Genomic DNA, 18527 nt, shown 5'->3' on the forward strand with positions numbered 1-18527 from the left:
TTCATCTCCTATGTCTGCACTTCTTGTAGCTATCTGCAGGTTTAAAAATGCTGTGTTCTACTAACTTCCAAACTAACTGTCCCCATCTCTTTCTAGAAAGGCAACAAAATGGTTCAGAAGACAGCAGTCACATCCCGCACACCTACGCCCACAGGCACACACAGCAGCAGTGCATATACTTAAGCTGTCTCTGACACATAATTTTCCTTTTTACTAAGTGCTCAGCTCTTCCCTTTTCAGCGCCTTTAAAATAAAAGATTTATATGTGCTTACGTACATGTAGGAGAAGAAAGGGAGGGAAGAAGTGTGGGAATTGATTTGTCTGCCTCCAGATCCCCCAAATGCATCTTGAGCAATCTCACCAGATTTGGGTCCAAATCCAAAGTCTGTGGAGGTTGTTGGTTACTGGTGTGGTGCACAGAATATTTTGGAGAGTAATAGCTGCCTGGATTTCTAGAGGGTTTAATGTACATCCGTAACAAGTGTGTCATGTGGCACAGGCATCTCCGTGAGGAGGTGCTTTACAGTTTGTCATGCAAACTGGGACATAGTTTTCTTCAGAAGGATGCATCCTATTTGACACATAAGCTAATAAAATTTACATTTCTCTGAAAAAATGTATCCTGTTCTTTAGAGTTGGTTTTTCTTTTTGCATGCAGTAATACCACCAAATCTTCAAGGAACAGTAATCAATTCTTTTTCACATAGTACCTTATGTCAAGTCCATGTGCTTTTCCCATGTGCTCTATCAAACCACCGGGTACTGAGTATGACCCATGGTTTCTTTTCGTGTGTTTGTGTCAGCCTGGAAAACTGTAACCAGCTCTTTTGAGTATACAGTTGGTGAGTTTATGCTAATGTTGGGAAGCATCAACATCCTAAAGGCTTTACGGTTATTTCAGATAATCCTCCCTGATGTTATTTAGGTCTTTCTTTTTTTTTTTCATTTCTCACTGCTGACATCAGGCCAGGTATTTAATGAAGACAGTTTTTATGCACTCTTTATTACATTACTTATGTATTTTGTTCTGTTGAGGAATAATATTAGGTATACTTTGGGGAGATTATTTTGATATTTCTATTTCTAGGAAAGGAGGGGAAAGCATGATACAAAAGAAGTTGTTAATTGTGCGCTTACTGAGCTCAACAGAGTCTGTATTACAGTTGGGCTTCAGTTTTAATTTAAGCAAGATTTTAAGTAATCCAGTTGGGTACTTCATTCAGCTATGGCATTTGAGAATATGAAAAAACAAACAACATGAACATGAAAATTTGGCCGTGTTGTGCACAAACGTTTCATGAAATTGCATTGCAAGCTTACAATTAAATGATGGTTAATGAAGTTTTGTTTTTTCAAGCACCTTCATTCTTTCTTGTATCAAACTCAGCCTTCCAGATGGCACTACAGCAAAAGAAATTGCTGATCCGAAAATATATCCTGGTCAAAGGGACATTTCTTGCTGGTAAAAGATGGATTTACCTTTGAGAAAAAAATCGGTATGTTTTGTTTCTGCAGTCAGCGTGACCTCTTTATCTTGCGGAAGCAAGATAAAGACTGTCCCCTCCCTCACAGGGGGCCCTGCCCCTCCAGCAGGCAGACGTGGGGGAAGCCTGCATTGTACCATGGGGCAGCCGATCCCCCAGGGATGTGGCGTGTCAGAAACTTAATGAATGGAAATGGATTGCTCTAGGAGCAAACTGCAAAAGATCGAAGCTTTCTTTGAATTGTTTCAAGAACAATTAATCCTACAAAAGTCAATTCCAAAAACATCAGAGAAATGCAATGTATTACATTTACTTATTTAAGCCATTTCCAGCCATCTCCTCAGAGACCATGCATACAGTGGGAGAGGATATGAAGATGAATGCAATTTAACATTTCAATATTTCTGTGCTTTAAACTTTGTTTGGCAAAAAACTCCAATAGCTTGGTTTTTCATCTTTGTTTGAGACTAAAACAGATGTCGAACCGTAGCGATTTCCTTCACTGCAACAGCTTATATTTTTGAGCAGCCAAAACATACTTTGGAAGTCTATTTTTCTTCAGATATGGTGCTTTCATCATGCAGATGAGAGTACCTCTATTAAAATAACCATTGCATTTTTATATTTTCCTTACCCTTTTCAAATACCCTTGTATTTTTATGTTCTCATATTGACATGTTCTCCAGTACGATTACTGCCCTCCTTTCAGTAGTCTTTGACTGTGCAGAATGACAGCGCTGTCACAAATACTGGAATCCCTGAATGAACAGAATTGGAAATGGCCAGCAGATTAACAATATTTGTTTGAAGTTTACTCTTTGGTTTGAAGTAGTGGGGAAAAATATTTACATAAATGAATTTTTAATAGATGCTAAAAATAAAAAGCTGCTAAAGAAAATACAGCTTGTGTATACATTATCATGTGATTTTAATTATGCTAGCATTTATGTGATTTGTATATTTTGACTTAGGGCCATGTGAAACGCATGAGTGAACTGTCACTCATGTAGAGTTAATTATAATTTGTCCATATAGGGGAAAAAAATAGGAAAATATGATAACACTTTTCATTGGCAGTAAGCATTACTTGTTGTTAGTCCTTTGAGAAAATTATTCTTAGCATACTGTACGAACTCTGTAGTTCAAAGTGTTCCCTGAAAAGGAGTATATTAACATGTGGCTGGATCCACTACAGGAATGAATTTTATTGACTAAAGAACTGTACCCTTTTGCACCACATCATTTATTTCATTTTCCTTTCCCTTGAACAAGAAAATATATTTTGATTCAGTGTTTGGCAATCCAAGCCAGGTTATTTAAAATAATATTCATTTTGTACTTAGTGAAAAATGCTATTTTTAGACAAGATACTTTTCCTCTTATACAGTATTGCAAACAGAAATTTCTCATAAAATTCTCATACAAAACCAGTTTGTAGAGAGTCTTTAGACCTCCTTGTGCTTCTCCTTTTCCCAGTAAGTGACAAATAACTGGGTCTCACTGACACATAGAGTAACAAATGGATAAAGCAAGCGTGGATTCTGAGATCTATAATTTTTAATAATTTTTAAACTAGCTACAAAATGTCAATCACTTCACAAACTGACAGGAGACATAAGGAATTTCATATTACATGCTGTAAATGATATTTATCTCACAGTTTATCTAGAGTTCATTCATTTAGGTTTTTTTATTATTTTTTAATTAAGTCAGCTACTAAACATCTCAGCGATTTGGTGTGCATAGCTCTAGGTAAGCAACAGAGAACTGTACCGATAACAAACCACATGGGGATAGCGACTAGTAAGAGAGAGCCTTATAAAAATTACATTTCTTTGCACCATTTCATATGGTAGTCGTTTCCTCCAAAAGATAGTCTTCAAAATCAGCAGACAAACCCAATATATTACACTTATTTCTTTTTGTCTTTGACATATTTTCAGCCAAGCTTCTTTTGCTGGCAATGGCTAAATGGTGAGTGCCAAATCCCTCTTTTTTTCGTAATTAAAAAATAAATAAATGATCATGATTAATAACTATATATATCAACAAGAAAAAAGTGGCACGACTGCAAACTTGCTGGTATAACATAGTCCCAAAAGAGTCCGAATACTGAGCATGCTTTTGTTGTCATTGTTGGTGTGCTACTGCCATGGGAAAAAGTCTTGTTTAAGTAGGAGTCTAAAAGTCTATTTATTCCTCATGCATAAATGCATAAATCACATCACTTTGTAGTGCAATGCTTGTTATAGTAATATAATTCCACATTGTCTAATCATGAAATCATAACAACGGATAATGGCAATGAAGAACCGAAGACAGCAGGTTTAAGTGCTTAAACATCATGATACCCAAAGACAGGAGCATGGCAGTAGCTCTGTGGAATGTCACAGTTTTACAAGAACAATACTGTATATTTAAAGGTTAACAGCACGTTTAGCATTCCAACAATGTTGTCATTCAGCAAACATCATTAAAAAAAAAAAAAAAAAAAAAAAAAAAAAAAAAGGAGAGGAAAAAAGAAAAGGAATCCAAACAGAAACAAGGAAAGGAAAAATCCCAGAAAACATCATAGTGAGCTATAGCCATCAAATCAGCACTATGTACAACCTTTGGAAAGAAAGATATCTAGAAAAAAATAATTACAAGTATCATTTTTGGAAAGCTGACAAACTACACAGGACAACATTTACAATGGGGTTGATATGTGCATGTGTGCAAACCTAGTAGGTAAATACCATGATAAAAGCATGAAGGTGCTGCCCTCTTGGACAGCATTAAAAGGAAATGCACTTTGCTGCATTTAACCACTGCCGAGCATCTTTGTTGCACGCTGGTTGGCTTCATCAATCCTGGTTTTATTGGAATCGGCCTAGGGAAAGACACAGGAGACAAATTATTACGTGTCAGAGAGCAAACGTGTACAATGCTTTGAGGACACTCCTCTGGTATTGGCTGCATCAGCAGGAAAGAGAGAGAAGAGAAGAGAAGAGAAGAGAAGAGAAGAGAAGAGAAGAGAAGAGAAGAGAAGAGAAGAGAAGAGAAGAGAAGAGAAGAGAAGAGAAGAGAAGAGAAGAGAAGAGAAGAGAAGAGAAGAGAAGAGAAGAGAAGAGAAGAGAAGAGAAGAGAAGAGAAGAGAAGAGAAGAGAAGAGAAGAGAAGAGAAGAGAAGAGAAGAGAAGAGAAAAACTGAAGAGAACACCTTGCCAGCTCTGCAGCTGGTGCTAATTGCTTGCACCATTAACAGTGATGGCATGTAAACTGATGATGTGCCATGTGGACTTCATCAGTGAAAAGCTGCCAGTGCTCTGTAAGACTTAGATTCAGTGGACATGGGCTCTGTCTGGATCTCGTGGTTGCACACGTGACAAGAAAGGAGTAGGTAGGAGTGGTGCCATTACTGCTTTCTCTCAACAAAAAGCTCGCCAGCATAGTTGCAAAACAGTAACCTCTCATCGGGCAGAAGCACAGACAGGGATTAAGCAAAGGAAGGGAGTCTATCACCATTTGGGATTCTACCATTATTTGAAAGAATCAAACCGGAATTTAGTCCAGCACAGGCTGAGCTGTTAATTTAGCCGTCTTCCTTGTTGTAACACTTCCCATGCTTAAAAAACGTCGCTAATGAAGCAGCACACCTTGGAGGTTTAGGAGTGCTCTTCCAGTGGACAGAGCACTTTTCACCGTGGCTTTCTGTTGCTCTGCAGAAGGTGGTTTTGGAGACAAAGACATTGCTGCAGCTGACAAAAACTGGCAAAGCTCCCTTCAAGCCCATGTTGCTATGCCAATTTATGCTAGCAGAGGGACTAGAGAGAAAATGCTTTCAGTATTTGAAATCAGACCTGTGGGAAAGGTGAGAGTTGTGTTACTGCTTTAAAAGCATGACATCAAACAGCAAGCTCTTTTCTGTGGTTTGATGTCTTCATTTTTTTTAAACTTTGATGGTTATTCCCCTTTCTCTGGGGTGTATCCAAATTGTACAGATTTATTTTAAATCTCCAATTTGCCAAGGCAGAATGGTGAAGCAACTTTCCCACATACATTTCAAAACCTTTTAAAAATGGTTATACTGATGTGCAATAAATCATTCTTAAGCATCTTGGGCTTTTCTCCATAATAGATCTGGCAAATGCTATGTAGATGTGTATTTTTAGTACAGCAGCATGTGCCAGATCCTCAGCAAGCGTAAATCAGCATAACTACTCATTATGAACCACACTCCTTTATTTTAGCTATGAATTTGACCTTGTCTATCATGGAATAGCTTCATGTGCTTTTGCCAAAAGACTATCTAAAAAATAACTTAATGGCTTGGAAGCAGTTAAGTTTGTCATGAAATGCATGCACATTGATTATTAAGTATTGATGAAACATAATGTTTCTAAATGGGAATCCTAAAGCCTAACTTTGCTGGATGATGTTTGGTCCAAGGCAGTGGGAGTCCTTGCCCAGACCTTCCCACCTGGGTCAACACAAAATGTTCTCAGACCCTTCTGCTTTCCTCCCAGCCTCCCAATAATGGCTTGTTTTAGGGCCAGGTTGTCTTCTGGTGATGATGTCTGGCCCATTTGACCTACTTACCACATCATCATTTTAGTTTTTGTCTTTTTCTCTCCGATCTGAGGGAAGGATAAAGCCTTTTATTTATTGTGTCCCCTGATTACCGTGGATAGTCAGATTACCTCTCTGCATTATGACATTGCTCTGGTTTGGATGCACGCATCCAGTTTAACATAAGTGCTTTAGAGGCATTTGGGCTAGCTTTGTGATGTACCCCAGCCTTTGCAATGTGTGCCAGCCCCGGGTCTTTCTAATGAGCACGGCTGATCAAAAGCACAGTGCTCCAGCTGGTCAGAAAAAGGAAGCCTCTCCATCAATGCCCTATTGCCCGCCACCATATTGCACTGCAAAGTGGATGTGTATGCACTTGTCGCTTCAGTATTACCCAGATATCATTCCTGTCTTTTATAGGAGGTTTTCCTAATTGTGTTTCTTTTTCTAGTATCTCATTACTGCTCAGGCCACATGTCCTTACTCAGAGAAATTCGGCATATCTTCATTGAGACTGAAGGCTGTTTTTGTGCTGCTTTCATGATGACTGCTCTGTGTACACTGCCCGTCTTACAGAACTGTGTCACTGGTCTTCAATTCAACAAATGGCAATAGCTTGCAGTTTCCCCATGGCTGCATGAAATGCTGTACACGTGACGCTGCAGGAACACCACGCAGATGTGGAAGGCCAGTCCCTCCGTTAGCCAGCTGCTCTCAGCATGCACTGCCTCGAGACTGAGCCCATGTGCTTCATGTGGGGGACCACAAAGGGCCTGGTCAGTGATTTCAATACTGAGATGTTTACAAGCACGAATTGATAGGAGAATTCAGGACAGCTGCATTCATGCATACACAAAGCTGTGTACTCTTCTGTGCTGTGTGAGATGAGTTTCCTGCCTTTAAGACAACTTATACTTCACCCAATTATTATTACTCTTATTATTAGTAGTAGTAATTATTATTACTCTTTGGTATCAAACCCCAGCAAGGAAAGTTATCTGAATGAATTCCTGACTGCAATATTTTCTGTATTTTTTTGTTGGTGTGCCAGGCTCTGATATAATTACTTGACATGAAAAACAGGCATGGACATCCTGCTCATGTAAGAAGGTTTGCATGTGTCAGAAGGCTCAGGAGTAAAAGCTCTACCCCTTAAGGTCAGCCTTAAGTCTAAGCAGCACATGTAAGTCCTTGGGTTAGATCCTCAGGTTGTGTAAATCTCAGCTGAAATCAAGTGTTGTATTGATTTTACACCAGATGAAGATCTAGCCTCTTATATCACTTCAGCCTGGCTGTGCCGGTGCCTGGAGCTCTGCCAGTGTGAATGCAGATGGCTTGCAGATCTTGGGATGTGAGGACGGCAGTGAGTTCCCAGCCGGGTTTGGAGGGTGCTGCTATCTGCTTCAGAAATCTGCAGTGCAGCCTGGCACTGGCATGGTGCTCTCTGCCTTTTCAAATGGTGATTTCATGATAGAAAGACTGAGCTTTTGGACTTCATGGGGCCCGTGTAGGGTCCCGGTATGTGTAGTATGCTGAGAGAGCTGGTGGCTGCACCATTACCTTACCGCCTTGCTTAATATGTCCCCATTGTCTTTTTGGGACTGGTCCTCTAAACAAGTGATCCCCTTCTGAAACTCTTGTGGAGTTTCTGAGGGAAGTAAAGTCCAGGAAGGTTTAAAACTTGCCAGGAAGTGCCAGGGTCCAACCTCCACAGTTCTGCACAACTCAGGGTACTTCTCCTTTCCCAAAGCCCTTGCAGAAAGAGACTTTATTTGGAAGAGGTCTCGCCAGCTGCTGTCTTGCAAAGCCAACAATGCGGGTTCAACCCAGCCTGCAGGGAAGGTTACTGAAGATCCATAGCAGCAAGCTCTGCTTCGGCCCAGAGATAGGGAAGGAGAAGGGAAAGGAGCTCTAGGAGCTATTTCCATCCCCAGTCCTCCTCCAAGCTGAATTAAAACTACTACTCTGTGAGGGCAGGCTGGAAGACACACCTTCTGCCCCTCTTGGGCACAGCCTGTGCTTGCAGAAGGGAAAACACAGCACTTTTTGGGGTTCCCTAAGTTCCTACCTTCTCCATGATCCTGTCAATCTGGCGATTCTGTGTGTCGATCTCGTTGCCCATGTCCAGGGCCATGTGACGTAAGTTGCCAATGATGCCGCTGACCTGCTCGAGGTTTTCATCCATTTCGTTTTCCCGGGCATCATTTGTTACCCTGGGAACAAAAAGCAATTATTTGAAGCAAAGAGAGAGGAAGTTCCCCCGAAAGTCTGATTCACCCAGAACCTCCTCTGCATCCTCCTTCGCTTGTCACCTGTGGAGCATGCTGCTATGCTCAGCTGTGAAGAAAAGGGATTAATAAGCAGCTAGCCTGAAAACCTTCACATGCTTATTTTTTGGATGCGGGGATTAATTGTCTGGGTTTGTCACTACTCATTCCTTCTGTTCCTAGACATGTTTTTGTCTGAGTTTCTCTGTTCCACTTATTACACCTCTCTGCTAGCAATGGTCCTTCTCAAAGGATGTGGGAGAGTGGAAGGATGCTTCACATGGACCTGTGTGTGGTTCAGGCATGTGGAAGTGCCAGAGCATGATGGAATTGAAGCCGTACCAGCTCCCTGCGTTGACCTACACAGGATACCATCCAGTCCTCGCAGACTTGGGGTTCACTGAAATACTGGACAAGGACAGCCTCTTTTCTCTCTCCTCTTAGCCTCGTCTTTTATAGTTGCTTGTTTTTTAAAAGAAAAACTCACACGTGGGCCAGGGCACAGTCCAGTGCTCCAGCAACTGGAGAGGCTTGTGGTGACTGGCACTTGAACAATCAAGGCCATGGACCCCACTCAGAAAGTCACTACTTTGAGCCTTTTGTGTAATTTGTGTTCATAGAGGTGCCAAGAGTATGCCAGAAGCTGGTCGTGAAAGAATTATGGGATGGCATAACTTTTCTTCACTTCTATTCTGCTAGCATGTCCCAGCCTTTGGTTTGATGGGGCTGCCATCCAGAAATAAAAAAAAAAAAAAGTGACTGGCAGACCCAGCAAACTTAAATGGCAACTCCATCCCACGCTCCAGATTGCATGACAGCATTGTTTCTATCACACTGATTTCCCTTTATCACAGCAGCCAAAAAAATAAGTGGATAATAGTTTTTGGAAAGATAATTACTTATTAATCCAGTGTCCTTAATCTTCAGAGATCAAAGCTTTGCCTGCTGGTATGCCTTTATCCATTCAGCTGATGGCATTGTCATCTAAATACATGCTCTATACACACTGTAATCGGTATGTACTTATTGCGGGATCCCTACATGTTGCTGGAAGTTTCCAGCTTGGTTGCCATTAGTATAGCTGTGTGTTTCAAACTGGCTTTCATCTGAGTGCACAGGGGTTGCCACTGAGGTGTTGATGTTTCCCCACAGTTGTGATTTTACAGCAGCTGAGGAATAGATCATCGTTCCCTGGTCAGTGAGGTTTTCTGGATAGTCATGAGCAGGGAAGTGGCTTTCTCAAAAACTATGTACCTCTGGTAGGAAGTGTGCTTCAGGTGCTGCGCTTGGCTCTGCTGTGGCATAGAGCCCAAGGCTCTTCTCTTTTTGAAAAGGAAGAGGTGCAGGATGCTTTGGTACATTTTCTAGCAAGGATGGATAATGAGCTCTATGTATCTTGAGGCAGTAATCATAAACCAGTATTTATCTGGCACTTCATTTCTGAGGTATTTGACAACTGTACATTGTTGCCTCCAGGGAGCTGGAGTGCAGCAGACAGGGCTGACCAGCTGTGAGAGTCTGCACCCTAACATTGCTGCTGTGCAGAGATTAGATATCAGGAGAAACTTCTGGTCTCAAAGAGTGGTCAGGCACCAGCATGGCCTGCCCAGGGACGTGGTGGAGTCACCATCCCTGGAGGTCTTTAAAAGCCGTTTAGATGTAGAGCTCAGGGATATGGTTTAGTGGGGACTGTTAGTGTTAGGTCAGAGGTTGGACTCGATGACCTTGAGGTCTCTTCCAACCTAGAAATTCTGTGATTCTGTGATTATTTCTATTTTATTATTGCCCAGATCTGGTCAGTCTCAAGCAGGAAGCTTTAGGACTGCTTTTTGAAGCATCTTCTGATTCTTAGGGCTGAAACTCTGATATCCAGGACTCACGGCACATCACCACCCTCTGTGCTACCTCAAGTGCCAGCAGGGCTGGGGGGAGTCACTGGATGCAGTGGGTCCTTAGCACCTGTCCCAGTGGGTGTTAACCTGTATCTAAGTACCCACCACCCAGCGGAAAACACTGGCTGCACGTCATTACCCAGCACTGCTGAAGGAGTTAACGAGCACCACAGAACTCATGACCATATGGAAGAAATCTAAATATATCACTGACAAGGAAAATCAAGAGAAAACAGTGGAGAAAAAGGCTCACCTGCGGATAAAGCCACCACTGATGGCCATCTGCTCCCGTTCATCTACGACACGTGCAGGCTGGCTGGCTACAACACCGTCCTGATTATTGCCCCAGGCTTTTTTGTAAGCATCACTTGATTTAAGCCTATGCAAAAAAGATGATGAGTAACAAAGCATCAAGTGGACAAGGACAAATGCAAAACTCTTTACTTCTCCAAGCTAAAAGCTGAATCAAGCAAATGAGTTTTCAGATAGAGGGTCATTGATTATATACCGATATATCATAACCCTGAATAAAAGGATTTTTTTTAACTTTACTGCCACAGAAACTGTGATGGTCAGAGGTTTTGCTTCCAATAGGGTGAATTGCAATTGTCAAGTCTACAACACTTCAGACAGGTTTTTAGATGTTGACTTGGTTTCCAGAAAGGAAGAAAAAAAAAAAAAAGAAGAAAAAAAAAAAAAAGAAAAAAAGAAGAAGAGAAGAAATACAGATAACTAGAAAACATTATTTCATTTCAGTGACACATACGTTGTGACATCAAACACAGAGAACGTACTGGCAGACAGACATCAAAACAAAACTGCCAAGTATAGTGTGTACATCACATCACAGCAACACACCCTCTTAGAGAAAAATGGATTTGGCTAGATTTTAACATTTACCATGCAGAAGATTGAGCTTTTGCTGTTAACATTTATGTGGCACAATAGGCATTTAAAGCCACTAACCTTTTCCATGGTGGTTTGGGGATGATTTTATCATAAAATTCATAGGGTTCATTAGATTTTCAAATAATATATCGGTACTTGAAAATAGTAATCATACATCGACAGTTGATGTACAAACCTTTGTCCACAGAGACAAAAAGTAAAATAGGCAGAAGTGAAATGAGTGCAGGAGAAAAGAAAAGATACAAGCAATCTAGCATCAGAAAGGGAAATTTTTCTACATTTTCTTCATGCACCAGCTACAGGCATGAATAAGAAGTAAAGCATTCTCACTAAGCACAGTTGCCCCAATAGTTCATCATACTCTTAATGCATCAGCAGTAACAGCCTTCACAATAAGCAAGACACAGGCAAAAATGGATCATCACTTCCTTCAGGAGCTTTAAACCACAGGACTTTAAAATAGCCTAGCATGTCACTATATTTATTATTTATGACGGTTAGAGTAGCTTTCAGAGAGCCATTTTTGACTGAGCTGCCGTGGACAGAAAATTAAAATCCAGGCATACCTTCAGTGGCAGATTAGCATGTGCAGCATATTTAGGGTTGCTGTCACTGGGGATGTCAGACTAGATCGAACACTGTGACAGGAGAGGGTGAACGTTTGGGGTCTGTAGCTGTGAATTCTTGGTTTTATTTGAGAAGTGGAGCAGTTTCCAACACAGCTGTTGGGAACTGCCAGTCTCCATGGTTCCCCTGTTCTTCAGTCATATACATGTAAACAGCCCTGTGGCTTGGATTTGGGGGAGATACTTGGCATGCTTCTGGGGGCTTTGGGAAAGGACACAACAAACCCATCTCTGGTGTTATGTTCTCTCCATGCCCCCTGAGGCAGCTTAGCATCTGTTGAGCCTGAAGTTTTGTTGCATGCTTTGATGTAAAATTAAAATACAGATGCAAAGAGGATCTTTCCCAAATATTCATCTGTTTGTTGCTGACTTCCTATTACAATTTGTGAAGAGTGCTTGGCTTCCTTTTTCTTAGTTCTCTGAAACTACACATTGACGTTGGCATTTCTAGAAATGAGTGAAAGTGGTTCTCTTGCTGCATGCACATTTACAGATATTTGTCTGTTTTCGACCTGCACAACTCAAAGTGACACAGTCTCTGCATTTAACGTGAATGATTTTATACACCCAGAGCTTAATCTCTGTTTTCTTGTGGACTTCTAGTTAAAACAGGTGAAGTCTGGGCTTGCTCATGGTCAGCAGCAGTTGTACTTTGACTGCAGTCTGGACAAAGTTTCGTGCCATGGGCTTTCTGCAATCACTGTGTAGTGGTAAATGCTTTAGGGCCACATGTCAGGTAGTAACCCCATCCACGCCACAGGTCTGACTGTCAGCTTAGCCTTTCCTACAGTACAGAATGTTAAATCTGTTTTAAAAAGATAATAATAATAAAAAATCCTGCAAAATGCATGGGGATTTTTTTTGTGTGTGTGTGTGTGCTTCAAGGAAGAACTTTTGATGTATGCTAGATTTCTCCAGGAGAAGCAAGCCAACTGCATTGGCTTGCTCCTCTCTAAGCTGCAGCAGCTTTTAGAGTGTGGGAGTGTCAAAGTTTCTGCTGCATGCTCTTCTGCCTGCACCTCTACTGCTCTTGGTCAGCCTCCTGCCATGATGCAGAGGGAGGACAGGATGCAGCCTGTGCCAGAGCTCATACGGCTGCAGGCAGGTCCTCTGACCAGGGCTGGGTCTGTGCATAGCTCTTCCCATTCCTCCTCACCTCTCCCATTCTGCACACCAGGCAGTAGTACACATATTCTGGGCAGAATGTTTATCCCAGCAATGTACGTATGGCTGTGAACACAGGAGCAAACTGGATTTTGAAATCTAAGGCAGTGTCTGCGTTGGGTCCCAAGGGAATTCACTTCAAAAGAAATGTTGCCTGATAAGCCCAGTCCTGCCCTTCCTACTCCAGGCCAAACTCCTACCCAACTGCACAACTGCTCTCTTTCATTTGGTCTTGACAGTTGTGGTAAGATCGCCTGTGAACAAAGTTTCTGTGCCACGCAGAAAGGGCGGATGATACTGCAGGACCCCTGCACTCTGCGCTGTTGTCTCTGGCCAACCATGTGTAAATGGTTTCACTGACACCTAGGTGGTAGCTGACTCACTGCATACTGGATTTGCTGTTCCACGAAGACTTCTGGTCAGTCCACTTTGTCCCCTGTTTCCTACACCCGCGTAACAGCACATCACATTTTCATTTGGCACTTAAAACAAGCTTTGCATTACTTGGAGGACGGTTTCGTTCAAGAGTGATGGCATGCAAGCAAATTCGATGCATTTCAACATTTCTGCTTAGTGTACATGCTACCCAAATGAGAGAAATTTGGCATGACGTGTTTGGGTTTTCTCAAATTTGGTTGTCTATGGCAGGATGAAAACCATTTCAAGTTGGCTTCCAATCGTGAAATGTCATGTTTCGTTCAGGCTCTCATCAAGGACAATTTCTGTTGAACAATGAAAAGAAGTATGGTTTTCATCCATAATTTTGAGTAATGTTTATTATTGGCTCTTCTGCATTTTTGAGCTACAAATTTTGTTGCTGTTGTTGTTTTTTAAACTTTTTTTTTTTGTAAAAATATGTTTTAAAATTTAGGGCCTCCAGGAATAAAGTAGCCCCAGTGGTTTTGTTTGCCGGAAAATGGAACCACTTAGTACACTTTGTGTAAAATGTTGAAACTTTTACCATTAAAAGGTGTCGACAGTGAAGCTTTCACTGCAGTATGCCTGATTTTAATGCATCTACAGTAATTCCCAGTCAGTTGTCTATGCTATGAGATGAATGCATTTGAACCAGAATCGTTCTTTCTGCATGCCACATGCTCATCCTGTCCATGTGCCTAGCAAGGATGAGCTTCACAAGGCCTTTGGAATCAGCCTTAAGTGCTCAAAGAGATGAGGCAGGCAGCACCTACTTGTTACATGGACAGACACAAAGACCACAGAATTTTCCTAGGTCCGTCAAATTCTTTTCTGCTTCTTTCATGTCCTTATTGATTTGGTCCATTCCCTCTTCGATGCGTTCCAGTTGTTCTGATTAAACACAAGTATTTTATCCCCACAGAATGAAGCAGATGGAAAAGGACAAAGAAAAAAAAGACAAAAACTTCAGACATTCACTGTGACAAAAAACTGGACACCACATAGCAGAGCCGGTACCCAGTACCTACTTGTTACAAGGACATATGAAAAGGCCACAGCATTTCCCTAAATCTTTTAAATTTTTCTCGGCCTCCTTCATGTCTTGGTTGATATGGTTCATGCCTTCTTCAACACGATCGAGTTGTTCTGGTCAGGACAAAGGGATGACAGTGTGGAATGAATTGTATTTTTGTTTGTTTTTGTCTTCAACAGAATGTGAAAAATGGCCATGTAGAACTGAATCAATAATGACATTACAATGCATTAATCTGAGCTGATGCATTGTTAAAAGGATGTAAGCCGTACTGGATGCCGAAGATGTTTTTTACTAATATGGAAAGAATAAAACAAAGGAGGAAGATGTTTGAAATATATTAATTTAAACAAGATGTAATGATGTAAAAAGGAAGGGTTATAAAATTTAAAGTCCATTAACATATTACAATACATCCACTTACTAAGACACCAATGACATCCAAGAGAAAGAAAGATAAAGTGTTATTATTTTGCATTTATGCATGTTAATACAAGAGGAAATGTATCCTTCCATGGAAAATACCACAGTTACTTACACTTACAAATGCCTTGGAATTAGGTGAGGTGTGGCAGTGTAACTGCTCGGGTTAGTGGGTGCCTGAGTGAGGGAGCTGGTAGTAATGGGACCAGAGATGGTGTGAGCTGTAAAGAGCCATTTCAAAGTACTCCTTCTTTCCAGAGGCTGAGGAACCTGGGACCTGCTGCTCTGATTGGTGTGGGAGGTTAATCTCTGATCTGAGTGTGGCTTTGGGGCTGATTTTCCTTCTCACGTGGATGCTGCAAATCAGGCGTAACCCCAGCAAACACAGAGGGATTACAACCACCAGAGGAGCCTGATGCTCACTGAAAGAGGACCACTGTGTGTGATGTACATTATCTCTCTCCCCAAGCCATTTTATGAAAAAAAAAAAATAGGTGAAGACTAAGGTTTTTCATTGGGGTCACTTGTGATTTGCTCTAGGGCAAGTGACCAAAGCATTAAGCCCAGTAACCAGCCTGATACAGGCACTGTCTCTGCCTGCTGGCATCAAACAGAATTTGTCTTCTTCACCTGAGGCAGACAATGATGTAGGGTTTTCTTAGTGACTTGGTAGATCAGAATAATGCAGTGTGTTAGAGGAGCAGAACACCGCAATGTAAAATTGTAGGATCAGATCCTCACTGGTGTAAACAGATGTGGATCCCATGGGATCAGGGATCTGAGTCTGTGGTAGCTATGGCATTTTACACTAGTGGAAAGCTTCACCATTTCTTTCATGAAGGACAAACTTAAATAAGTATTACATGCGATGAGAAAGTTACTTGGAACGGCAGTAAAAAATTGTAAAAAATATACCTAAGGAGTCTAAGTAAAGCAATCCCAGTAAAAAACAATTACATTCCTTTTCCCTATATTCAAGTAGGGAAACTATAAACACAGAATTAGACTTGAGAGGAAAGGAACTAAGACAGCACTAGTTATAGGAGAAACCTAATGTCATGCCTGATATTAACTGAGCCCAGCCAAGAAAAAAAAAAAAAAAAAAAGACATTTTAGAAAAAAAATCATTGACGTCAGTGTGAAACTCTTCTTAACCTGTTTGGGAACATGAATAGGCCTAATTTCTTACTTGGGTTTCTTCTAACAATTGAGGCTTACATTTTCAAAGCTGTTCAGGGGATTTGGATGCCCAATTCCCATTAAAATTAATTCTATTTAATTAATTTTAATGGGAATTGGGCATCTCACCCCTAGAGGGTCTTGATAATCCTGTCCTAAATTATTCAAGCTGAAATAATTCAAATACTGGACTTGTGCTGTTGTTTAATCCTTGCATGATGCTGGGCTGGGAGAAGGAGAGGTGCCATGTCAGTATTGCCAGCCGCATCTGCTCTTCAGCTGTCAGTCCTCATTCTCCTCAGCTGGATGTGCCTGTCTCCTGATACCACGGGCATTATGGATCCCAAACCCAGGGAAGGTCAGAGTTACCTGGCATTGTCCTCTAAAAGGAGCACGTACAATGTGAGCAAAGGATCAGGAACCTAATAATGAAACCTGAGAGATTCCTTGCACGTGTTTTGCCAGATAGATAAACTGCTGAGCAAAGAACCAGAAGTACAAGGCTGTATTGTTTTACTGCACATGGTAATTCTACATTTTGGCCTGGAGGCTTGAGCAGAAGCTTCAGTTCACGTTTGTACCCACAGATTGTGAATCTCATCAGAAATGTGAGCACATGGAAAAAGGCGATATTCCTCTAAGTGCTTGTGCTCCTCACTAGCTCAGAGCCCTGCCTGATCCTGCAGAGTTGGGCGATGCTCACCCTTGCTCTGGGAAGCAGCTGTGGCAGTGTCAGCTGGCTTTTCTGCTGGCTTATGCAGTGTGATGGGAATTGCTAATTTCCATTGCAGATTCCCTCTTTCTGCTTGTGAGAACTGTGTTTGTAGAGCCTGGCTGGTTTTCCAGGCTCTCAGCTAAAAGAAGGCAGTTTCCACACACATATTTCGACACTGGGAGGGACAAGAGGAACTGACCTTTCTTCCACCAGCTGTGCCACCTGCATTTTCCTAACCTGGGCTGTGCAATAGGAAATGCCACCTAAGACTGCAGGGATCAGTTCTAGATCAAGTACCACCGGTTGGCTTTCAGTCCTGGCTTCCTTGCTCAGGTCTCTGAGGCCAGGTCTCTAATAGGGCCTTCTGAACTTTCTTTTCCTGTTTCCTATTCTGCCTGAGTAGGTAAGTGTTAACTGAGGAGTAGATTTGATGTGATTTAAAGACTTCAGTTTAAGTTATACCTCTCTCCAGGAATCTGGCTTAATACTTCCCGCTTCAGGATTTTTCTGTGATGCTTATGGTATTTCTGAAGATAAAAGTGATCAGCAACTAATTTATCTTTCCTTACAGGAAACCTCATCAGTGTAAAAAGCCCATGTCATGTTTGTAGCCCAGAAGTCTAGACAGCCCTTAAAACCATTTGCTAGCTGTTAATATAGTGGGCAGGATCGTTAACATGGTTAAATCAGCGTAGTTATGTTGGCTTCATGGAGCAACACCAATTTATACCTGCCAAAGATCTGGTCCCACGGGCAAGTAAATAGATTCATCAGTCTACCCACAATTATTGAGGCATAAATATTATAGAGGAATTAACTTATTGAGGTCGCTCTGAATTTGTTTTGGTATGAATGATATTAAAACCTGGCCTAGAAAGAATCATTGCTGGTAAGAAATTAGATGGCTATCAAAAGCTTAATTTATTGTTTTCAAAGATTTTTCCAGCTTTGTGTATTGTATTAAAGGTTTTAGGACAGACAGTCTGCTGGCATATACTGCCATGAATCTATGTAAATTCTCACCAGCAAAGATCAAGTCCTTTATCTCTAATTTACAGAAGCATTTCTGTGTCAGAGCTTAAACATCTTTTGACAGTTTGTTGCAGTGGTCTTTAAATATACTGCGTCTATATCTATGTTTATATACATATATACCTTACACTTATATATAGTATATAAGGTAACTGGCATTGCCTCAGTCTGGAGGCAGAATACACACTAGGGGTATGTAGATTCAAATTTCCTTTTTCTTTTCTTTCTTTTCTTTTTTTTTTTTTTTCTTTTTTTTTCTTTTTTTCCAGGTTGGTCTGCAAATTAGTAGCCCCTTTTGCATATTGATGCCATTTATGTCTGAGAATGTCACTTGAATTCAAATATAGTGGCCATATATCTGCTTGGAGCTTTTACAGCAAACCAATGGCATGTCTTAGGGTATAAGCAGGGATATTTTTTTACTTGTCAATTACTTCTGTGTTCACACCACAGGTGACTGAGGGACCATAAGCTTTCTCTGTCGGTTCCATGGTAGCATTGTGGCCTTTTGTCAGGGAGCTTCTGTGACAACTTGGCAAATCCCTTCTCTGTGACTGATCCGGGGAAGTGGCTGGGAGGGGGCAGCTGTGGCAAGGGCTCCCCTGAACTCCTCCTGTGGTCTCTTGAGCAAACACATCTGTAAAAGCACCTGAGCACAATGTGGGATGCAAGACTAGGACAGGGCAAGTGTGTGTGCTCCACCTTTGCAGCCCACCTGCAATTTATAATAAATATTCTTCAGCTAGTGGCCAGTACAGGGGCCTGGGCTTCTTGAATGTCAGCAAAATGCCTTTGGAGAAGGGAACATGCCCTTTGCCTGGTGTATGGTGCAATG

General features: G+C 41.4%; 1 protein-coding gene across 2 annotated transcripts in view; it reads right to left on the minus strand.

The window, feature by feature from the left end:
• Nucleotides 1-3024: 3024 nt before the first annotated feature.
• The window catches only part of SNAP25 (synaptosome associated protein 25), a 61403-nt gene continuing 45900 nt past the window's right edge, over nt 3025-18527 (minus strand). Inside the window, exons 5-8 of one of the 2 annotated variants that reach the window (XM_027453378.3) lie at nt 14084-14201; nt 10448-10573; nt 8104-8248; nt 3025-4357 (exon numbers count right to left, since the gene is read on the minus strand). In XM_027453378.3, coding sequence (XP_027309179.1) covers nt 4289-4357; nt 8104-8248; nt 10448-10573; nt 14084-14201 — 458 coding nt within the window. In that variant the 3' untranslated portion in view covers nt 3025-4288. Of the gene's footprint in view, nt 4358-8103; nt 8249-10447; nt 10574-14083; nt 14202-14338; nt 14457-18527 lie in introns of both variants that reach the window. The other variant, XM_027453379.3, reaches the window with a different exon arrangement.

The sequence above is a fragment of the Anas platyrhynchos genome, chromosome 3 (assembly GCF_047663525.1).
Source record: "Anas platyrhynchos isolate ZD024472 breed Pekin duck chromosome 3, IASCAAS_PekinDuck_T2T, whole genome shotgun sequence".
In the NCBI taxonomy this organism is placed as follows: domain Eukaryota; kingdom Metazoa; phylum Chordata; class Aves; order Anseriformes; family Anatidae; genus Anas; species Anas platyrhynchos.